Here is a 25,055-nt window from a genome sequence, read left to right as displayed (position 1 = left end):
CGAGACCTACGGGACCATGACACAATGCTATTCTCCAGTCTCTCAGGAAAATGTGACTACTCTGCCTCTAACGTTACCTTATTGTGACTGAAATAATCAGTTTCTGACTATCATGTTAACTGGACTCTCCTCCCAACCTTACCAGTAAAGGATAATATCAGGGAGAAATGATTCATATAGAAGAGATTGGGCAGGATCTTTGGCCCTGCTGCAGCCCTTCTGCACCACTATGGTGTTGCTAATGGACTATAAGGCTGGCTTTACTGTCTGGTGGAAGCTCCCCCCATGCTCCCCTGCCCTTGAAGGGGGAATCCCTGGGTCACACAGAGCCAGCATAGCTTTGAGGGGAGACTTTCAAAGGCACAAAGAGGAATTAGATTCCCAAATCCCAGCAAGTCTATAGGAATTGGGCTTCTAACTCCCCATCTGTGCCTTTGAAAATCTCCCCTTTAAGCCATTTTAGCCTCTGTGCACACACCTTGCACTGTGTGCAGTTTGGTCATAGCTTTAAAGTTTCTTATAGGCCTAATCCAAAGCCCACTGAAGTCAATGGGAGTCTTTCAGTGTTGACATTTTTGCATAAATCACTGACTACAGACTTTTCAGTGTCTGTGTGGAATCTCCCAGCTGTATCTTTTCGTTGCCACTGTAATATAAGTGGGAACATTGTAACATAATAGAGAGCCAGGTATCACAGTGTGATGACCACTGTGCAATGACAAAATTTTATCATTCCATTTCCCCCTTTTTCCCCTTGGGTCAGTCCTGTTTGTAACATAATTCTAAAATGATTTAGAATCAGGTTACAAAATTTGCAGTGTAATGTTTCATCAGGGAAAAAAAGCATCATCATTATGTTCTTTGGATCACATAGTATATATTGCTTTTTTGTGGATAATAATTTAGATATTATATTCAAAAGTTATAACAAACATATTTACACCACACTTACCCCAAAGATAATGCTCTATATTTGCCATTTCATTTTGGTTTTCATAAGTGCTACAGCACTGGGTGCCTAAAAGACTACATATCCTGGACCAAGAGTAAATAAAGAATTCATTGGGGTGTGAAAGCATTTGAATCTCTGACTGAAGAACTATGCTTTCATAAAGCACTGGAAGAGACCATTATTCTTCAACAGGTTTATTTCTTTAACAGTTATTCATTTAAATGTGATTTATATCATTTCCAATCTTAAATACCTTAAATGCTTCACTGAGATTTTTATTTCTTTGTTGCTGTGTGCTTGTTCTTTTCACATATTTATTTCTTGAATAGATCAAATCAATGTTTCAGTTATCTCTTCTTCAAAACAAGTTTTTAACTAGGGGAATACCAATCACTGTTATTTTAAAAAGTCAAATCTTAATTATTGGGTAATGGACCCTGAATCACACACTTGCTGAGGGCCTAATTCTGCCACATTTAATCCCTCTAAGTAATAATTTTACTCCATACCTAATACCATTGATTTCAATGGGACTATTCACAGAGAAAGGTACTACTCAGGGAGAATTGGGGTGACAGAACTTGACCATTAGTGCTTCTCTTAAGAAGGTATAGTGCAATGAAAATATTTTTGTTTGACAGGTTTATTGTTAACATCATTTCAAAGTTTTCCACTGTAATGCACACACCTTCTGCAATCCCATTCCACAAATTCAAATCCCCTGGGGACTGAAACTCATAACAAGAGTATAATGAATTCCCAACCTATTGTGTTTATGTAGAACTCTGTATTTGCAGTTGAAAACAACTGTGTATCTATAAAGGATGAAAAATGCTAAATTTGTGTAATTTCCTAAAAGATAAGGACCTGATCCTGCCAACATCTATGCATCGTCTTAATTATATATGTGAATAGCTTCATTGACCTCAGTGTAAACATTATGCACATGTGAGTTGGCAGGATCAGGGCCTAAGTGTGCAGAAAAATTATTGTAGTACTATTGGCCCTGTAGGGAAAGTGTACAATAGTAATACTATGGTACATTTAATTGCACAATCAGATTAATTAGCATATATAAAGAGCTCAGGACAGAAAACCCTCATTTTAGGGTTGTGAACTTTCTAATCCCTGAACCAAATACCCTTGCCCCGCCTCTTCCTCTGAGGCCACACCTCTACCCCACCTGTCCTCCCCCATCACTGGCTCCCCCACCCCCGGGATTCACCTGCTGCCTGCAGAGCCGGGCTGGGAGGACCTGATGCAGAGCCTGCCCAATTGGTGCACAGCGGGGCATGGCAGGGGTCATTCCCTGCAGTGAGGGGCTGGGAAGGGGAAATTGGGGCTAGGGTGACCAGACAGCAAGTGTGAAAAATCGGGATGGGGTGGGAGGGAATAGGAGCCAGTATAAGAAAAAGACCCAAAAATCGGGACTGTCCCTATAAAATCAGGACATCTGGTCACCCTAATTGGGGCTCAGCATGGGGGGGGAGGGATGTTTCCTGCTCCTGGAGCAAGGGGCCGGGGAAATCAGGGTGGGAGGAGGGGGAAATAGGTTACCACCCCCGATGGTGCTGGTACCTACTTCGGAGCTTGTTCCGGGAGCCAGCCAATTCTGTCCGTCAGGCTCCTGCAGCAGCTGCTGATCTTCCCACCCCCTGATGGCAGAGGCTGGTTACTGCAGGTAACCAGACTTTTAGTGATGCTGCCAGCTTCCCTTTTTGACCGGTCTGGTCTAAAATCGGACACTTGGCAACCCTACCTCATTTTCAGGAATGGCCTGAAAGCTTGTGTATTAGCATTTAAATTTTGGGTCTGAAAAAAGATATCAAACTATCAATCTTTTCTATCTTGAACTGTGGGTAATAATTCATGGCCCCATATTGAACCCTGCATTCAGTGATCTGCAAATACAGCTCCATGACCACAATGGAGACAAGCATTTTGATAAGTAACAATTTCTGATCTTGATTTCCTGGAAGACTGGAAATATGGACCTGTTAAAACAGCCCGGGGTGCTTCATTTTATATTTTTAAATTGATAAAAGAAATCGCCAACCAAGACAAGAAGGTATAGTTATCAAATAGAGTAAGAATCACATTGGATAGATTTTAGCATTGTTGTAGGCTTCACTGTGTTGCAGAATGAACCTCTCTGAATGCAAACAAATCAGTTGTCTTTCATTCTGCCAGACATAAGAGGTTTCATAACTTCCAGTTTGTGATGCTTGCAGCCAGAGGGAGAGGTAGAGTTCTCTGATGCCAATTTTGTTACATTAAAAAGGTGTTTTCATGGAGTGATGATCATGGCTCATGTTCTTAACAGAATGTTATCACACCATACTTCTGTCTCCATATTGTACTTAAGTGCATTTGACAACGTAATTTCAAATAAATTGCACATTTTCAGATAGCAAATATTAAATAAATAGTTACTTACGGTATGTTTCCTGTCTTCCAGGGGACAGTTAAAAGAACTCATCAATATATAAACTTACATGCAGACAACATGTATCTTATAAATATTAAAAAAAAAATCTTCATTACTTTAATATATTTCTTACCTTGTTTTTTAGGGGATCCCGGGGAACTTGATAATCGTTGATTTGCAAGTGCAAGGGATTGGCTTATAGGCTGTGAATCATTCATTTGCAGTGAATGCTTTAGAAGAAACTGAGGTGTGGGAATCTCATCCAAATCCTTTTTGAATAAGGAACAATGTTTCAGAAACATAAAATAGTATAAGTATTCCACTCAATGAAGTCAACTTTTAACCACAATCTAACCGAAAACAAATGTATATTTTGTATGCTTCATTGTAAAATGTCTAATGCTAGATTGAAGTCACACGAGATTTTTGTGGCTTTTAGCCACGGTGACTAAGCACCTGTGTCATAAACATTTGTATATTTTCCCCCTCTAATTTATTTACCCCATACTCATGCAGTTAATCACAGCATGCACTGTATGCTGATTTCCTCTCATAGTTAATTTGTATCTTTAGAAAAAGGCTATAGGAAGGTATTAATCTGCTTAACATTTCTAAGTACATCATCCAAGGGATTTTGGTTTTTTAATCTTACATATGCTCAGCAGAGTTACTGGCAAAAACTGTACATTTTCTTCATTTCATCCTTTCAACATCAAATGGTAAGCAGCAAAAATTGGATCAGACTTCAAAGACTATGCTGTGCTCCAAGTCACAGAGCGACTCCTCCATTTCACATATTGAATTCGAGCAGGATATCAAAGTGCTACCAAAGAACCTCAGGTCCTTACTAAAAAAGAGACTAACATCTGTAGAAAGTGAAGTGCACAGACAAATCACCTCAGGGAGTAGCTAGCATTTATTCTCAGCAGCAAATTTCCAGCCTTTTGATTCTCTTATTCACCGTACCTCCCTGTCTTTCTACAGAACTAAAGTTCTTAGCAAGCAGGCTTTTGTCTCAAAGACTTCAAAACATCACTAAGTTTCATGTTTAGATGGCTATGCCAAGCAGAACTGTGGACTCAGGAATTTGAATCTGAACTTAATAGTACCTTTTTCGTTTGTTTGTCAAGAAAATCAGGCTCTGCAGGAGAAGTCTGGTTGTTGGTTTGCTGCCTAAAAATTACAGTAAAATATAGAGTTTAAATATTGTTATTTTCCTCTGTACTACCAGAGAATTACGGGAACACACAAGTTTGGTCCTAGTGTTTTATTCCAGTTATCTGCACATGATCAATTCTGAGAAAACAGACCAGTCACATTTCCTCTAATGATGAAATTCCTTGATATTAAATACATTAGTACTGAACTAGAACTGAGCAAAATATTTGTCATTGTAGCTTTGTTCGGTTGTGTGTGTGTGTGTGTGTGTGTGTGTATGAGAGAGAGAGAGAGAGAGAGAGAGAAAGAGAGAGAGACTGACTAGATTGAGATTGTGAAACTTCTGTGAAATTAGAGCGCTTTTATGAAATGCGACAAGAGCCAACACTAAATGTTTTTCACTTTCAGAAGGCTGTGAAAAGCCACTTTCCCTTGCAAATTCAAACTCAGGAATTCTGTAAAGAGCCAACAGGAGGACCAGGTTGTACACCACTCCTCAAAGCCACATGGTCTAGTGGATTAAGCAGAGGGCGGGGAACTAGGATTTCCCAGGTTTTTATTCCACCTCTGCTTGTCTTAATACTTCACACTTATATAAACTTCACCAATATTATTTAAGGCCCAGTCCTGCTCCCACTGAAGTTAATCAGACCAACAAAAGACCCCTTATGTAGGCCCCAATTCATGTGAGCAGACTCTTGAACCCAATGGGACTCTGCACTGACAGGAAGGTCTACCCACACAGATTCTGCTGCATGATCCCTAACTATCAAGCAGATAAATACCACCAATGTCATTTTACAGATGGAAAAACTAAGGTTTACAGTGGTTAACTGATTTGCCCAAAGTCACAGGTCAGGATTAATACCTAGGTCTTCTGATTGCCACTAAGGTTTAATCCACTAGACCACAGGACCCTCTGATCTAGTCGCACCTTTTCTGAAAATGAGGCTAATATTAATTACATACCTATCTTTCTGGGGATGAAAACATCTTAAATCCTCTATATTTTCAGACTTCATCTACAGTAAATATCATGGCTTTAATTTTACAGATAGGGGAAATGTATATAGCAGGCTGGGTAAGAGATTTGCTTGAGTAACTTCTTGAGTTTTACATGCTTCACTGTGAATAATTTTCAATCCCTCATATTTTGAAAAAATAAAACCCTGTTTTTTTGGAGGGACAAATATCATATGGAACTATAATAAAAATACAGCACTCATATCTGTGAATTTCATTTTTTTGCCCCTCTTTCCCAGTTTCACTCAGCTCTGTTAATAACCAAAAATGACTCTTGAGCAGTGGTGCAAGTACAGTGGTATGGTCTGATATGCCGTACCAGTAAGATATTTATAGCTGGTATGGCGTACCAGAAAGACAGAGGATGAGCCTGCTCCCAGCCCCGTCCCCTGCCCTTCCATGGAGCTGCATCTCTTCTGTCTATACAGCAGCCCTGCTGGAGGACAGGGCTGGTGGGGCAGGGCTGGGAACCACAGCGAGGAAAGGAGCAGAATTCTGGCACCTCCTCCGGTGCAGCTGTACTGCCCAGCCCAGCCCCCAGCCTTTCCAGACAGCTGCATCTCCTGAGTCCTCCTGCCTGGGGTCTGTACAGCGGAAGTCTCTGGCGCAGCAGGAGGAAGACAGAGCTCCCTCTCCCCCCCCCCCCCCCGCACTACAGGTAACATGGGATGGATGTGGATCATGGGATAGGGACGGGGAGACCGCTAGGGCCCGGGCTGGGAGCAAGGCAGGGAGGAGTCACATGCGGAGGTCATGTGCCCCCACTTTGTGTCCCTCCCATGAGTGCAGTGTACTGACAAGAAATGATTTCTACTTGCACCATTGTTCTTGAGTAACAGCAGAACAACATAATGCACTGTTTGAACAGTAATTGGTGATAGCAGCTACATGTACAGACTTACTTTTCAAAAACACCTACAATTAAAATAATTGAAACTGAACAAGGACATGAAATCTTTTAAACTGTTACTTTGAGTACTGAACTTGACACATATCCTTGACATATGTACATCACTATGCAAACACATTACATAACATGCATATCTTATCACCACATCCACAAATGCAGCCTACAATTTTTGGGCTCTGACTTTCAAAAGGACTTGGGCTCATGAGTGTCTCAGTCACTTCTGAAAATGGGACTTAGGCACATATGAAAATGTTATTCCAGGTCCAGAGATCTGATTTAAATTGCAAGTTTTACAAAGCTGTTTGCAAAAGTAATGCCAATTTAAGTAGTTTAAATAAAGCTCCCAAGAAGTGGCAACAAAATGAAGAATTCACTGATAAGTTCAAATGTCTAATTTCTCTGGAATAGTACAGTTCACATGACCATAAGTTGGGGTTTATTTATTGTTTTTTTTTTTATAATTTATTCTTTAGAAATTGTTATTTGGAAAGATGACAAAATATTCTACCCAAAATCATACGTTAAATTTGAACATAAATATTTTATTTAATGTACAATATATAACTCAGTAGTAGAGATAAAATGCTACCCATATTCTGCAACCAAAGAATCACTGGACAGTACTGTCTCTGATAAAAGTATTACACATAATAAACTATCTCAAAATAACAATGAACCTGAGCTGCTTTAAAATAGCATCTAGGCACAACCCTGAGGATTATCCTTAGGGCAGTTCTGAACCATTTGCAACTAAGAAATTTGCAAAGTAAAGTTTTTGGTTTCTCCGTCCCCCAACAGAAACCAAAAAAACCAGACTGCACTGTTATGTGCTCTGGGAACAAGCCAAAGAGTTTGGCTGTGCTTGTGGATACATAGAGTTCTTTTCTGTGTGTACTACAAGCCAGAATTGTGGAAGGCTTTTTCCATTTTTAGCCTCCAGACCTTAATTGACCATGGGCCACTAAAATCTTTGTAACCGGAATTGATTGGTATACAATTTTCCGGTCTTTTCACAGTTTTCCATTTTCCCTGTTCCTACTAGTTCACAATTCCTCCCTTTCCCTAAAGGTTATTAATAAAGTTGGAATTGAGAAGGCTAAAACATTATCTTTATTTAAATATAGCCTTTTTAGATAGAAAACTGCTTTCTTTTTCTTTTCTTATGAAAAGGGTAGAATGTGGGATTTACAACAGGGCCATATACCATTGGAATTCGCAAAACATACCAGGCATGAAATGCAAATGTTGCATTCTTTGTTCAGAATTTTCCGAAAGGGTTAGCTCCCATAATTAGGGCCAGATTTTCAGAAAAATTCAGCTCCCACATAGGCACCTAAATAAGCAGTCAGATTTTCAAAAGAGCTTTGCATGATGAGTGAAGAACTCATTTCAAAATCTGGCCATAAGAGTCACAGTGGCATTTGCTGGGAGCGACCTTTGGAAAATCTGGCCTCAATTGTGGGTGCTCAGCACTTTAACGTCTGGCACGGAGCTCTTTCAAAAATCTGGCCCTTACTTATGACTAAGGAAAGAAAATGGAACACAGTTAATTACCTCTTCTGACAAAGACTGCAATGGGACTCAGGAAGCAGCACAACAGTAACTAATTCTCATGATGCATTTAAGAATATTGGCAAACATTTTCAAAGTTGGGAACTTAAATCTAAGTGGCCTTATCCTGAGAGGTGCTGGGCATTTTCAGATTCCACTGAAGTCAGTGAGAGTTGAGAGTTCTCAATATCTCTCAAAACCAGACCTTTATATTTAGATGTCTAAATATGGATTTATGAGCCTAACTCTAGGCACCCAACTTTGACAACTTTGACCTAGTGGGTAAGTTGTGGGCATGATATATCTTAGGCCTAACCTACACTAGCACTCTAAGTCGATGTAAATTATGCTAGTTAAGTTATGTAAATAATATAACTTAAGTCAACGTAACTTACATTGACTTAAAGCGGTGTCTACCGAGCTCTATGTCAATGGGAGACTCTCTCCCGTCGACATAGCTTCCACCTCTTGTTGAGGTGGATTAATTAAGTAGACAAAAGAGTGCTCTCCCATCAACTTATCGTGTCTTCACTAGACCTGCTAAATCAATGCCACTGCATCAATTGCAGTGGCACCGATTTAGCCCATAGTATAGACAAGGCCTTAATTTTAGTAAGGCTTTTGACACAGTCCCACGCGATAGTCTCACAAGCAGACTAGGTAAATGTGATCTAGATGAAATTATTATTAGGTAGGTTCAAAACTGATTGATAACTACTCTTTAGGAACAGTCTTTCAAATGGTTCATTGTCAAACTAAGAGGATGTATCTAGTGGAGTCCTGCTGGGTCTGCCCTGGGTCTGGTACTAATCAATATTTTCATTGATGACTTGGATAATGGAGTATGCTTATAAAATTTGTGTATGACACCAAGTTGGGAGGGATTGTATGTACTTTGGAGGACAGGATAAGAATTCAAAACAAACTTGATAAATTGGAGAATTAGTCTGAAAGCAACAAGATGAAATTGAATAAAGAAAAATGTATAGTACTACACTTAAGAAAAAAAATCAAATGCACAGCTACAAAATGGGGAATAACTGGCTAGGCATTAGCATTGCTGAAAAGGATCTGAGGGTTATAGTGGTTCAAAAATAGAATTCAAGTCAACAGTGTGATGCAGTGTGAAAAAGGCTAATATCATTCTGGGGTGTATTACCAGGAGTGTTGTATGTAAGGCCTTGTCTTCACTTACCGGAGGTCCGGCGGCAGGCAATCGATGTTCTGGGATCGATCCCGGAAGTGCTCGCAGTCGGCGCCGGTACTCCAGCTCGCCGAGAGGAGTACGCGGCATCGACGGGGGAGCCTTCCTGCCGCGTCTGGACCGCGGTAAGTTCGGACTAAGGTACTTCGAATTCAGCTACGTTATTAACGCAGCTGAATTTGCGTACCTTAGTCCGAAGTGGGGACTTAGTGGGGACCAGGCCTAAGACATGGGAGATAATTAACCTGCTCTACTTGGCACTGGTGAGGCCTCAGTTGCAGTATTGTATTTAGTTCTGAGTGCCACACATTAGGAAAGATGTGGACAAACTGGAGAGAGTCCAGAAGACAGCAACAAAAATGATAAAAGGTCTAGAAAACCTGACCTATGAGGAAAGGTTAAAAACACTGGGCATGTTTAATCTTGAGAAAAGAAGACTGAGGGGGGACCTGATAACAATCTCTAAATATATTAAGGGCTGTTACAAAGAGGACAGGGATCAATTGTTCTCCAGGTCCATGGAAGATAGGACAAGAAGTAATGGGCTTAACCTGCAGCAAGGAAGATTTAGGTTAGATATTAGGAAAAGCTTTCTGACTATAAGGATAGTTGAGCACTGGAACAGGCTTCCAAGATTATGGAATCTCCATCACTGGAGGTTTCAAAGAATGGGTTAGACAAGCACCTGTCAGGGATGGTTTGGTATACTAGGTCCTGTGTAGGGCGCTCAACTCAAGGTCCCTTCCATCCCTTCATTTCTATGATTCTATAATTATGATTCTCTTTTTAGGGGAGAGTAAATTACTGTAATCAAAAGGCCACTGAATAATCTACCTACCCTATGTATTCACTCTCTGAGTAAAATGCTGGTCTTTTCCAAAACTCTCCCAAACAGGTCGGATATGAAAAGACCTGATTCATTTAATTTTTTTTTTTAAATCAACCTATGTTTGGCCTATTTTCACATGTAAAATTTTAAAAGTGCCTAAGTAACTTAAGTGACACAGGCAATTAGGAGCCTAAGTCTCATTGAAAGTCAAGTGGAATTTAGGCTCCTACATCAGCTAGGTAACCAACATTCTGAAACACTCCACTAGGAAAAATTTAGATCACACTGCAGAAATAATACATTCCTAGATGCATTGAACTTTATTCTCCCATTCAGAAAGGATTATACTTCACAGAGAAAAAACAAGGCAGAATAATCTGAAAAATTCTGGACCTAATTCTGCTCCCATGGACACCAGTTTAAAACTTGTGCAAGTGAGAGCAGAACCTGACCACTTGAGCTTTCCCACGCTGGTCATGTAAGTCATGGAGCCCATGATTTTCTATCAGATGCGAAAGGCTGAGGGTACATCTACATTATGGGGACTATACTGTCATAGTTATAGTTCCATCGCTATGTTGTCATAACTCAGTGGTGTAGATCTACACTGATAGAAGGAATTCTTTCTGTTGCTGTAGTAACACCACCTCCCTGAATGATAGTAGCTAGATCAACAGAAGCACTCTTCTATTGACCTACCTGCATCTACAATGGAGGTTAGGACAGCATAACTAGATCTGCCAGGGGTGTGGATTTTTCATACCCATGACCAATGTAGCTAAATCGACCTAAATTTTAAATGTAGACCAGGCCTGAATGTGACTGTCAGCACCAGAATTACCAATGGGCAAATGAGGCAATTAAAAAAAGGAAGAAGACTATTTTGTTTTTTTTGCATCAGCCAGCTATCACTGTAGAAAAAGAAGGGAAAATTCATATTCCAAAGGTTCTTTTCATGGGAAATCAGAGTATGGCCTTTACAGAAACTGAATTATCCAAGGAGGAATTTATGGAGCAATTTGAGAAACCCACTATCAGAAACCTGATACTATCATCTGAAGGTTCTGAAAGAAATTAAGTGTAAGATAATGGAGCTACAATCAATCCTGTTGAGCAGTTGTCCCTGAAGACTGGAAACCCTAATGTGGTGCCTTTATTTTATTTTATTTATTTTTTGACAAAAGGAATGAATGGAGATTTGGGGATTTACTCACTGGTGAGCCCCACTTCAGTACAGGGCAGACTGATTGAGAGTTTCACTAAAAAAAGAGTACTCAAGCACTTAGATAAGGACAGGTTATGCAACAGTAAGCAAATAGTATTAGGAATGCATGTTAATAAGGAAGGGTCCCAGGGATCAGTAACAGGACCAGTGTTATTTAACATACTAATTAATCATTTGGAGAAGAAGTGGACAGCAAGTTGGTGAAGTTTGCTGATGATACTTACTTTTTTTGATTAGTAACCCTGGGGGCATTCCAGGTGGATTTAAAGACTTAGGGGGATGATAGCTGATGAAACTCAGTTTTGAAAAAGGGCAAGGATATTGTACTGATGGTTTAAGGACCTGGTTCAATGGGCATTGGATCAGGTCCTAAAAAGGGATGGGGAAATTATATAGAAAATATGCTAATTACAGTATTGCTAATCTCACAAATTCATAAAACAGATTTTTGAAAATCATAAGTTTGGCTTAAAAAAAACCCAAAATATTTTTAAAACTCGCATCAAGCATTTTGGAACCCTTTGTGGGTATTGCCCCTTTGTACATGGGTGAGCTTTTCAGGAAACTCATTCTGGAATACACAAAAAATAAACACAAATTTGGGGGCAGCAAGGGGGACCTCCTTTCTTTTATTCCTGGTTGACACTTTCCTACACTATCCCTTTCCCAGGAACTGATCTCAGCTGCCTCCTTCGTGCCCTGCTCTGAGTAACCCCATCACTCCAATGGGAACTATCTCCAGGCTTGCTCTTTCTGCTAACAGTGGGCACAGCAACAGGCAATCCTGTCAGTATGCCAAACAACAATATGCCCTTATCTGTAATAGGGTGTCCAGTTTTTATCTCCATACCTTTAAAGTGAATTGCAAGGTTAAAGTGAAGACAATGAAATCAATAGTAATAACAATCCACCTCCGAGACCTACAAATACTGGCTTGGCATACACTTGTGTATAGCCTGCCAACCCAACACAATATGGAGAATACAGGCAAATTGGTAACTATTCTGAATGGCATAAAGGGAGTCACAGGGCATGTCTTCACTACCCGCCGGATCAGCAGATAGCAATCGATCTATTGGGGATCTTCACTAGACGCGATAAAATTGATCCCTGATCGCTCTGCCGTCGACTCCAGAAATCCACCGCGGCAAGAGGCGGAAGCGGAGTCGACGGCGGAGCAGCAGCGGTCGACTCGCCGCTGTCCTCACAGCCAGGTAAGTCAACCTAAAATACGCAACTTCGTATCTTAGGTCGACCTCCCCCCCTGTAGTGTAGACCTAGCCTAAGAAGACCTTAGCTATACTGCAGGCAACTTGCTCTGCAGGGTGTGCTGTGTCAACCCGAGGTCAGTATCATGCAACTGTCCAAGTAACCTGAGAAAACCAGAGATCATTGTCAACAAAAGAGTGAAATGGCCTCGTAGCACAAATCAAGAAGTGACCCAACGCTGAATTTTGACAAAACCAGGAGAGAGAGGCTGGAGGAAATGAATGCTCCAACACTGGAAGGACAGAAACAACATCAACATGCAGAAAGAAGTGACCAAGCATAGACTTTGCTAGATAACTGAGAGCTTTATTCCAAAGAAAAGAATTTACACAATTGGAGCTTGAAAGCATGAAAGGAGAGATCAGTGGTGTTGAACCACATGAAAACATATTGACAGAAGCAATGATACAGGATAAACAGGAGCCACAAATGACTGAGGAAATATTGAGGACAAATATGAGTGAAACCTCACCTGAAGAAAGTTTGGGAAATATGAATGATTTGTTGCTTGAGATCATACAAAATTAAGAGACATTGATCACCAACCAATTCTACCATGTATGAAATTTGTAGGCCAGCAAAGACCCAATGATGTAGTACAAGAATTGAATGAAGCACTCAAGGTAGCTGTAAGACCAACGAGTATTTGCTAGTTAAATGTGTGCTACAGCAACAGTAGCATCTCATTGTCTTAACATCAAGCCTGATGAATGAACCACCAGAAAACTCCAAATATTCCACACCATCCATGGAAATAAAGGTTAGACCAGAAGATTAAGCTTTTACACTGATATCAGTCTACTGGATGAATTTGAGAAAAATCATTTGAAGAGAAAACAGAAGTGAAAGGCCCTGGAGATGAACTATCCGCTGAATGAAAGAGATGTGAGAGTGGTAAAGGAACAATGTAAACAAGCTGATCACATTGAGTCATAGGCTTGAAAGATATTTAGCGTGATGCTGTCAATATCAAGAGAAAAGACCTTTCACGAGAGACCCTAAGAGATTCTTTGATCAGATCAATGTTAAAAGCAGAATAGGAAAAAATAGAAAGTCAATAAATAATGTGGAAGAGTTTCAGTGCTCCTGGAAAGAAATCTGGTCTGAGGATGTACAACATAACCAGACAGTGGACTTCAAAGAAAGAAGTAGATGAGGTTCCGACAGGAATGAAAAATTGGAAAGCATCCGGACCAGATGGGGTGCATGGATTCTGGCTAAAATGCCTATCTCTATGCCTCTATGGTTGTTTACTTGAACAATTTAATAAATGTTTGAAGAATGAATGTCCAAGATAGATGGTGAGAGGGAGAATCATCCTCATACAAAAAAAAGAAGAAGGCTGCAGTGATTCTATGAATTATAGTCCAATCAAGTATTTTCTAAATATGTGGAAATTTCTAACAGCATCTCTTGCAAAGAAGATCTGGATAGTGCTAGCTCACAATGGAATTCTGCCTCCTGAGCAAAAAGACTGTACAGTAAACATGAAAGGGACAAAAGACTGCCTTAGGCTGAACAGGAGGATCACAGAAGATGCCAAAATAAAAAAACAACAACCACCAAGAAAAAATAAAGATGATGTAGATAGCTACCAAAAAGCATATAACCGCATCCCACATTCATGTATCCTCGACACACTGAAAATGCACAAAGTTCATCCAAAGATCATTTCCTGTCTGTAGCAATCTGTGGTTAACTGGAACACTCGATCTACCTGGAAGGGACTCTCATTGATGAGGCCCAAATTAAAAGAGGAATTTTTCAAGAGAATTCCTTATGCCATTTGTGGTAGCAATGCTGCTGCAGACATGGATGGTCCACGAGATAAATTATGGTTATCATAACAGCAAACAACAACCACCAGTTAACCATTTGTTATACACTGATGATCTGAAACAATGGATGGTCAGAAAAGGAAAGTGAAGGCCTATGTAGAATAGTTTGGTGAAGATATAAAGCTATGGGTTGGCTTACATAAATGTGTGTTGGGGTCCATACAGGGGGCAAATGGGTACAATCGAATGGCATACAAGTTAACAAAGGTACTATCTAAGCTATCTCTCAGCATGGCCCCTACAAACACCTTGCAATCAGAGAACTGTTAGAGTTACACCATAAGGAAGTCAAAGAAGAAGTGAGGAAAGAATATGACAGACAAATAAAAACTACACTGAGGACAAAACGCAACTCTAAGAATTTGATCCAAACCATTAATACGTGGACAACACATTGCTAAGTGATCAAGAGAATCAAGAGAAGAAAAAATTTGTCATCCAAACAAGAAAGCTCCTGGCAAAGCATAAAGTAATGAATATGAATCAAGACATGGACAGGATGTACATCTGACAATGTGGTGGAGGAAGAGGCCTGCTCTCTGTGGAGGAAGCAATTGACAATGAAGAATATAACATCAAAATATATGAGGAGTCAGCCAGAGTAAAAGATCATCTGGTTATGATAACATGCAACTGCTGAGTATGCATCCCAGCCCAAGACAGCATAAAAGAAAGAAGAAACCAAATTGCCAAAGGACTTGAAAGATTTACAGAGAAATTAATACATAGACAGTGGTGGAGAGAGACTGAACCCATTAGTGAATGAAGATTAACAAACTCATGGTCTATAGAAGGACACCTCAAAAAAAATAGACAGAGCGCCTCATTATTAGTGCACAAGAGCGGTCCTTAAGACTTAATTACATTTGAAACAAAATTGACTAATAGAACTGCTCCCCAAACTGAAGAATGTGTTCTAAAGAGCAAGAGCTAGTGGAGCATGTGTTGAACACTTGCAGGAGCCTGTCTGGGAGAGAGTATTGAATGAAGTCACAATGAAGTCACCAATGGTATGTCTACACTGCAGTTAAAATCCCGCAGCTGGCCTATGCCAGCTGACTCAGGCTCATGGGCTAAGGGGCTGTTTAATTGCAGTGTAGACGTTTGGGGAGCCTGAGCTCTAGAACCCTGTGAGTTGGGAGGGTCCCAGAGCTCAGGCTGCAGCCTGAACCTGAATGTCATTTAAACAGCCCTTAGCTAGAGTCAGCTGGCACTGGTCAGCCGTGGGTTTTCAATTGCAGTGTAGACATAACCCAAGTGTATGTATTGGAGCCTCTACAGCAAGTATGGACTCAAACACACTATGTGGTATTAGGACCACTGAATTGAAAATGCTCTAGATAATGAACAGGCTAAGTTTTTATGGGATTCAACAATTGCCACAGACAAATAGGTTGGACATTGTTGTTGTAGAAAAGAAGACAATTGTAACCATGTTAATTGATATCGCCACACCAGCAGACAGAAGTATAAAAAAAAATAAACAAGAAGAGAATATAGTGAAGTATGAAGAACTTTGCCATAAAGTGGAATAATTATGGAAAACTAAAACAAAGATGATCCCAGTGATTGCTGGGGTACTTGGAGCATCCTAAGGATATGAATGAGCAACTCAAGAACACAATAGAAGTGCAAGACATCACGATCAGTGACCTCCAGAAGAGCATGCTCCTAGGCTTTGCAAGGCTTTTAAGGACAGTCAAAGGAGAATGAGAGCATTTGAGCACCTAAAATGCAGGAATTCTGTGGAGGGTTTAACAAAATCCCTGACTACTAAAGTTACAGAGTCACCTTGTGATCAGGATTTATTGGTGAGTCATGGGACAAATTTTAGACAGCAGCTTTCCTCTTTTTATGCTTACATATCTTGTATGGTTTTAAGGCTATTTGTTTAAAAACAACCCCCATGATGTATTAATATTGAGGGATAATAATAAAGTTAATCCTGTATTCCAGTGCTTTATTTACCTGCCACCCGCGACCTTCCCAGTGCCCACTGAGAAGCCTGTGGGGAGCATTCAACACAGAAATAAGTTTTAACTAACTACCTAAAGAAATTCCCTCCCACCACTCATCAAATCCAGCACTTCCTGGTTATCTGAAGATATCCCAGAATATGCCATTTTGTGATATCACAGATACCATTTTAGCAATCTTTGGCTTCATAGCATGATATATTCTGAGATGGAAGGTTTTGAGGAGGGCTCAGGTTTTTCACTTCCCTTGATGGGATTAAGTCTTGGCCAAGGCAGGCTCCTCAAGGTAAATTTTGCCCATTCTGTTTTGAATTAGATATTATAGGCAAGATTCTGATTGTGATTTGGCCTGTGTGCTGCTCAGGCCATGAAAAGGAGCCAGCTTCTAGCTGTAATTGACTGGTTGAGGATTCCTGCTCGTGGCTGGGGTTATCAGAAAGCGGGTTGGCAAAACTGATATATGCAGATGTGCTTCATTGCCAAATTCAGATCAAGTGCAATTCCCATTGAAGCCAATGTAACCCTAAGATTCTTCACAATCAGAAAGTTCCACAGGCTGCCCCTCAGTTCCATACAGTAAAATGTAAGAACATGCCATTTAAATGACAGGAAGCATTTATGCCACTAATGTATAAGTTAATGTTATGCAGATATTTATACTCCTACTGTGTACAGTAAAAAGCTATTTGTTAAGTAACTAGCAACATAGTCACAATTGTGATATCAATTACTGAGGTTCATGTAAAAAGGTCCTTTGTATTTGAGTACAGTTCCTTCTTATTTCAAAATTAGGCAGCTAAATGTAGGAGATATTTAGTACTCAGTTGAAATAAGAAGCTTGTGTTTTTAATAACATTTAAGGTCATTTAATAGCCTGTATTTGCTTCTACTCTGCTCTACAGGCTAAGTGGATAGCCTAAATTCTTTTGAAGGAATTTAAGTTTTTAAAAGGCTCTACCTACATGTGCCCATTTCTTTTGTACATTTTGGAAACACAATGATTTCATCAAATATTAGAATATATACTCTCCATTCAGTTATACTGAACTTTTGAATTGACTTCAGGAAGAAGGCCAGATTGTGACACATTTAATTGTATACAGTTGTGTTCCTGTGGATATCATGAACTGAAACGGAGTACCCTAGATGTGATTCTGCCTTCTGACCCACAGAATACATTTCAGCTCATTTTTCATTCTCACAAACTACTACCTTAAAAAACCCAACCAACCACCAAATAAAAAGAAACCTAAAGACAATTTTATTATTCTTCACTTGAATGTAAAGGTATGTGAATCCACAATGAAGCTGCCTTCTCTAGGGATATATTACAAGCTACCGTGTTAAACATCTGAACTGTTATTCATCAGCATTCCTATTTCCTACATGTTTCCTTTATGACTGAACAGCCATATGCTTAAAAAAACCCAGTATCCAGTAACAGCCACACATGGAAGTGCAGATTGTTTTATGAAAGGTAAATTATAGAATCCAGACTTGCAAGATACTGAGTGCCTTTTCTGAAATGGTGAGTACCCCCAATTCTCATTGAAGTCAATGGGGGGAGGAGGGTGTTGCTGAGAAATTTACAGGATCAGGCTCATAATCTGCAATATTTATCAGGGATAAAACCAAGTATCACCAGAAGTGGTGACATTTTAACCGAATATGGCTCTGGATTAGAGAACGTGTGGATTTTATTGTGAGACTCATAGTATGTATCAAGTACATTCCTCCGCAAGAGATGGATGGGCAATGTACTCCCACAGCAACTGTGTTCTATGTGTGTTCTATCCAGCTCAGATTTGCCTCAGTGCCAGCTGGTCCCTGAAGCTTCATGAGCCTGAGGGGCTATATAGCTGTGAAAAATACTACCTAATCCAAGAAAACATGTCTACCTGGAAAACAGAGAGTAATTCCAAAATAGCCTGATGTAGGGTGGGGAAATAGTCAGCCTGGGATGGGTCTATCGATCAGAGAGACAAGGTGGTGAGGTAATATCTTTTACTGGACCAACTTCTGTTGGTGAGAGAGAGAGAAGCTTTCAAGCTTACACCGAGCTCTTCTTCAGGTCTGGGAAACGTACTCAGCGTGATAGATATGGTGGCAGCGGATTTTTACCACCACCAGCAGGCAGCTGAAGGGATCACCATGCCACTACCAGCACGACTGAGATGACCGCAAGAGAGTCCCGCTGGAGAAGCTCGCTAGGGTAGGGAGCTGCACCCTGCAGCCACACACCTGGTGAGTTATGGATCTCCGCAGGGAGAGAGGACCAGCATGCAGAGAGTTGTGGTGGTAAGTTGTACGGAGCTCATTTCCGTGAGCTCTCCATTTGCCCGACTAGCACTGCAACAAGCTTTTATTTCTTCTTTTTGCCCTTGTTCATTGGACCAAACCTTTCCCTTCCATAAATAGGATTGCTGCACTAAAGAGCATCTGTAGCATTCTCGGCTTGCATGGCCCAGGAGGATGCATGTGGTTGCACCTGGTTAGAAACCTTCAATGACACTCACTGTAACATTTAGTACAAATTATTCAATCCAAACCAATCACTAAGTTATCATTGAATTTAACTGAACTGGATGTTATGAGTACAAGCAGAGAAATCAGAAATGCGGGTTTGGAGATTTTAAAGGTCACCTCTTTTTAAAGGAATAATGCAGTCTACTTAAAGTCAAATAAGTCATCGGTTTTCTCAGAGAGCTCTATTAAGAGGGGTAGCAGGCTCTTGCTGTGCTGCTAACTGGGAAGTATATATTCCAGAGAGAACCAGAACTGTCATTCTTGGGCCAGAGGGACAAAGACGTGTCAAAGAGAGGTTCCTACCCCAGTGAATAATCAATGCAATGGCATGAATCACAGCTATAGAAGAGTCAGCTCCCTCCTGCACCTCCAGCTGAAGGTAAGATACATGAGGGCAACTGGATGGAGTGAATCAGCTGGTAGAGCTTGGAGTGAAGGTGGTTAAAAAAACCTGCTCACTCAGCAAAGAGGTAGGAACCAGGGTTCAGATTTGCTGTACTCCTAGGCTCTCTGAAGGGGACTTACCGACCTGCCTTTTACTGTTATTGTCTCTACCGTAGATGTGCATGGACCATTACAGACATAAAAGAAAACCATGCCCCTACCTCAAGGAGCTTCCAATCTAGCAAATTTAGTCACAGGTATGTAGTCCAGTCCTGTGAAATGCTGAGCGGACTCAACTCTCACTGAAGTCAATGGGTGCTGAGGGTGCTGCTGAGAAATTTACTGGCCCACAATCTGGACAGATAACACAACAAACAAAGAAATCAAACTCTGATAAGAGAGAGAACATTGAGATGACTCAACTGGTGGAGGGACTGACCTAGTTACAGGTTTTCTTGCTTACAGAATAACAGGACCCCAAAGAGACGGCTGAATGATGAGGCAGGGTATTTGTTTTCAGTGCCTATTCCTTTCACCTTGTGTTGTATGGGATATGATTTTTATGAAAATAATGGACACCAAAGGATTCAACTCACCAATGTTCTTCACAGCCAAAACTGGGAGCGGAGCAGTTGTTCACAGACTCAGTATCAGCTGGGTAACCATCGCTACATTTCAATCTTGAATAATTTTTTCGAACAATGTATCCCCTGAAAGCTAGACAAACATAAGTATGAATAAGAAGCTTCACAATCACTCCTAGACAGAACTAACAGCTTTTCTTATACAGAACAGGCACCCTCCTGCTCAGAGCTGAGTGCTTTTGGCCCCTATTTAAATAAATGGAGGCCAAAGGCAGTCAGCACCTTGCAGAATTGGGTCCACTTTTAAAACACTGGAAAAATATATAGGGCCGGATTTTCATTTACACTAAGGCCACTTTATACCACTCTGGTAGTGCAAAGAAACTTAAAGTGAGAATAAATGTAATTAATTAGTTTAAATGAAAACCAGGCTCATGATATATTAACTAAAACAGTAATAAAAAAAAACTATTCAGTTTTACCCACAACTACCAGGATTAGAACTGATTAACATTTTTCAAAATTTGAAATTTTGACTTAATTTTTTGTCAAGTTTTAACAACAAAAGTCACAATTTTTTCTTCCCCTATTTTTCAACCAGCTGTAACCATAACAGAGCATTTTAAAGATACATTAGGCTTAATCATGTCAAATATCTTCACATGCCAAGAAATGTTTTAAAGTTATACCACCAACGCAAAAGCACACAAGTTAAGCAGCAGGTAAGAAACAGTAAATTAGATAGGAGGCTTCTAGTGCAGTGGAATGACAAAAAGAGTCAGTGGGTAAAATTTTCAAATGTGCTTAAACCCTACGGAAAGTCAATAGGATTTTGGCACCTGAGTCAGTTAGGCACTTTTCAAAATTGTATCCAATATAAATTTGGGCTTCATTCTCTCTAGCATTGAGCAAAGATATTATAACTCTTGTATACAGCACAGGTAAGACCAGACCTTATAAATATGGTGTTGCATTTGAGAAGCAAGAAATTTAAGGAAATTTTAATGTCACAAAGGAAAATAAAATCAAGGGACACCTCTACCCTAGGATCAATATCAAACACGGATTTATTTTAAAACATAAATAAAGTAATTAAATGGTAGGAGGGGGTTGACATGAGGAAAATACATACAACATAGTTTAAATACAATACACACACAAAAATGATGATAACCTTCTACTGCACAATATATGAAGCATGGAAACAACATAGGGAAAGGATTGTTTGTCATAGATCACCCGGGTATAGTAAGAACTAATGGGATGATAACATGCAAAGGAGAACTTGGGGTGAATATGAGGACACATCTCCCAGCAGTGGCCTCAATTAGGAAAGTCTCTCTACTTTAGGAAAGGCAGTAAAGCATCAGGTTCAGTCTGCAGAATTGTCCCACAATGGAATAGGAGAAAGCCCCATCACTTGAGTTGTTGAAATCTAGGCTCTGAGGAGGAGTCCGGTGGCACTCAGAGAAGTGGTGTTTTTCACCAACGAATGCTTATGCCCAAATAAATCCTTTAGTCTTTAAGGTGCCACTGGACTCATTGTTTTTATTTTTCCAGGACCACTAGGCATTGTCCACACAAAAGAAGACAAAATCCCTGCCCTGTACAGTTCACACCCTAAAATCCTCACATTTTGGGATTATTCATGGAGTCTCATCTTTCAACATGTAACTACTCTTTTAAAAGCAGCCCATACTGATGTTCTGTTGTATAATAATCAGAGTGTGTTAAAGAAAATAGAAAAATAGTCACCATAATCTCTTTTTAAGGGTTTCCTTAGGGAGAGCTGTAACCTATCCTCTTCCTGTCTAGTTTAATCACAGGATAGCATTAACTGCCTTCTCCTCAACCAGTGTTTCTCAGGAAAATCTATGTAGTCACATTTTTCTGTGCAATACAAGAAAATGAAAGCCACCTGAACTGCTTGAGCTGTGGTTTGCAGTGCACCATAATAACCTAAATATTTCAGTGCCTTTTGGAGTTTTCAGAATTGCCAGTGTAAGAAGCAGCAAAAAATGCTTTTAGTGAGATGTCATTATCTTCCACTTAATTTCCACTGAAATAAATAACCATTATTTGCAGAAAGAATGATAGAAGTTGGGCCTGCTGAGGTGCTGTAAATACAGCATTCAGGTATCATGAGACTGACGACTTTCCTTCCTTAATAAGAAGACTGGAAAAGTCTGCCTATCTGGCAGAAAGGAGGCAAACATTCAGTTGCCTCATGTGATCAGCCTTCCAATCCTTAACTATCTCCTACTGACCAGACAAGAAGCCTACTCTGATGTTGGCTGCAAAGACAACTGGCCAGCAGCAGCTAACTCTACAGAGCTGAAATGTGCCAAATACTGGTCAGTCTATGGACAAGTTTAAATAACAAGGAGCACTGAAAAGAAACTAAAATAATAAAATAATGATATCAGCAGCAGGTTTGTTTTTCGCCTTTTCTTAAGTTGGAACCTTTAGACTTTTTTTTCCTCTTTACTACTATTTTAAAAAATGAAGTGTCACATTTCTTACAATGGCATTTTTTACCCTGTGGATACACTGGACCCCTTTTCACGTTTTTTTTTTTAATGCAATGAAACAATTCAGGATTGTCCTTCATTCACTAAATAAATGGAGCTTGACTATATCTGATTCCACTGTAATGGGCTCCACTGTATTCCTTTGTTTTCATAAATATTTTAGAACTTAGCTTGTCTTTGATTAAACTCTATCAAAGGCAGGTTTCCTAGAATGCTTAGGTTCTGCAAGGTAACAGGTGTGCAATTCCTGATTCTCCTTTGACTCATGGGATAACCTCCGTAGCACGGCAGACCAACATGTTTCCTAGAGGTTTCATTCAACATTCAGAGGAGTGCTTCACTTCAGCATTTGTGAAATGGATCCATAATGTTTCCAAAGCAACATACATACAGGGCATTCTACCGAGGGAGGCTGAGAGGTCGGGAAGCTGCTCCATCACAGCAATTTGCATTACTGACTATGGCTGGTTTTGACACTACGCACTTGGCTCAAAGAGTGTGAAATTAGTAGATTCATGTTGCTAGTGCCCCATGAACAATCATCACATCACTGAAGAAGAATGATTACCAGCTGTCACTTTATTTTCACCTTTTGTATTCTCTACCGCAAACTTCACAGCAACAGTATATTCAGTCCTGATCCTTTACATGGCTAATGACAACAGGATTTGAGCTTCGAGCAAAATGGGATGTGAACTGTACATTATCACTCATATTAATAGTCATTCGGTGTTAAATATTATATGTGCCATGCACTTTGGATACTGATGCTCATATAAAATGAGTTTTCCCTCAGGTTCAGCAGGTAGCAAGTTGCAATTATTTTTACCTCCAGGACTCTGAGACTTGATGCTTTGCTGGTAAAAACCTTCATTCACAAAGAATTTACTGAGCCATATAGATTACACACAAAGTTGTTCAATTTTGGTCAGCAGAAAGTCCAGGCATTTTCCTGCTGATTCGCAAAGAGAATGCCATGCTACAATGGGCTGTTGAGCACAATGTAGAGAGCAATCAGGACAATCGTAGATTGATGCATAAAACATATAGGCAGGAGGTACGGAAACATTTTATAGCAGCAAGAGAGGATTCATCCTTCTCAAGAAACATCTCTCCCTCTCTCTCTTCATTCCTAACCATAAAAGAACATGTAAAATAGCTACTTACTCCTCACATAGACAGACACTTTCAAATCCTAATCCCATTTACAGTAACAAACAAGAATTACTGTGCCCTTGGAAATGCAAACTAGTCACTTGTTGAAGGGAAGATACCATAATATCATGATACTTTATAGACTCAATTTTGAAACTTGGGTTCCCAAGTAAGACCTCTGACTCCCTCATTTGTCTTCTCAAATAAGCACTTCCAGTGTTTAAATGCCAAAATTTGAGAGGGGTTGGACACCGTGATTGTCCACTCTTTTACACACGTTTGATGCCAGCCTAAAACTGTTGTATGGTGTAAGGATATGGAGAATCATGCCCCCTCTCTAGGTATCCAGGGATGCCCATTGTCTCCTGTGGATCTCAGGAGGTTTGCAGGTTTATGTAATACAAACCTCAGGGGGCAAAATACTTCTCTCCCCCATTCCCCATTCCTTCAGTGGAAGAATGAATAGAAAACTGAGTTTCAACTTGTGGAATTTCTTTTCCCAGCATGTGTTCTCTCATAAAGGGGAGAACAGAGCTCTAAATGTACTAGTAACTATTAGCACCCTTTTTCCAGGGTTGCAAACAGGGCTTACGCTGCTGCTCTGTATTACTGTTTGCACAAAGCAGGGCAGGCTCTGGCTTTTTGGCCGTCCCAAGCAAAAAAAAACGGGGCTGCCAGAACGGCAAAGCAAAAAAAAAAAAAAAAACCTGCTGCGCAGCTGGAGCGCGGGTGCAGGGGGGGGAGGGAGAGGGAGCGGGCGGGAGAGAGAGAGAAGGGGGCGGCCAGGGCTACAGCAGGGGCGCTGCCACGTGGCCCCTCCCGCTGCACCGCCTCCTGCCGCGAGAGCTCCGCTCTGGTCGGCGGGGAGGGAAGGAAGAGGACTGCCCTGCAGGGCGCTCTGGTTCTCCGCGCCGCCGCCCCCTATAGGGTGGCCGGAGCGGAACAAGAACAACAACAACAAAAAAGCGCTGGTTTGGGCAGAATGCCGCCTCGAACAATCTGCCGCCCCAAGCACCAGTTTGCTCAGCTGGTGCCTGGAGCCGGCCCTGGCACAAAGTGTTTTAGATTACTGGCTGTTATGGTAAAATCTGAGGCACAAAAGCCTGTGACAGCACCCAAAATTGTGGCTGCTAATTTGAACCTCTTAAGTCTAGAAATCAGGCTGGACCAAGTAGGAACAGGTTCGCCAAGGAGTTCTGTCCTTTGCTGGCTCCAGCTGGGTGATGAAATAATGCAGGAATAGCCTGCCTGTCCAGTGACCTTTCAGTGCTTTTCCGTTTACAGTCAAAACCAGGAAGTACAAATCTAATGGAAATGTAGATACACTCATAGGGTACGTCTACATTTGGAGCTAAGGGTGTGATTTTCCATTTGAAAATCCTAGCCATATACATTTTACATACATATTAACTTAATGTAAATGGTATGCAGTTCTCCACAGTACCAAAATTTTGCTCTTAGAAGGTTGTTAGTTAAGGCTGTGCAAATAGTTGGTGAGCAATATCACATGGT

General features: G+C 40.5%; 1 protein-coding gene across 1 annotated transcript in view; it reads right to left on the bottom strand.

Moving 5' to 3' along the window:
* The window catches only part of MYO3B (myosin IIIB), a 285,486-nt gene that overhangs the window by 76,737 nt on the left and 183,694 nt on the right, over window positions 1-25,055 (bottom strand). The window contains exons 28-30 of the mRNA XM_024114809.3: window positions 19,870-19,990; window positions 4,490-4,553; window positions 3,514-3,649 (exon numbers count right to left, since the gene is read on the bottom strand). Of these exons, the coding sequence (XP_023970577.3) occupies window positions 3,514-3,649; window positions 4,490-4,553; window positions 19,870-19,990 (321 nt within the window). The remainder of the gene's footprint in view (window positions 1-3,513; window positions 3,650-4,489; window positions 4,554-19,869; window positions 19,991-25,055) is intronic.

The sequence above is a fragment of the Chrysemys picta genome, chromosome 11 (assembly GCF_011386835.1).
Source record: "Chrysemys picta bellii isolate R12L10 chromosome 11, ASM1138683v2, whole genome shotgun sequence".
Classification (NCBI taxonomy): domain Eukaryota; kingdom Metazoa; phylum Chordata; order Testudines; family Emydidae; genus Chrysemys; species Chrysemys picta.
This window is presented reverse-complemented; position numbering and strand designations above follow the sequence as displayed.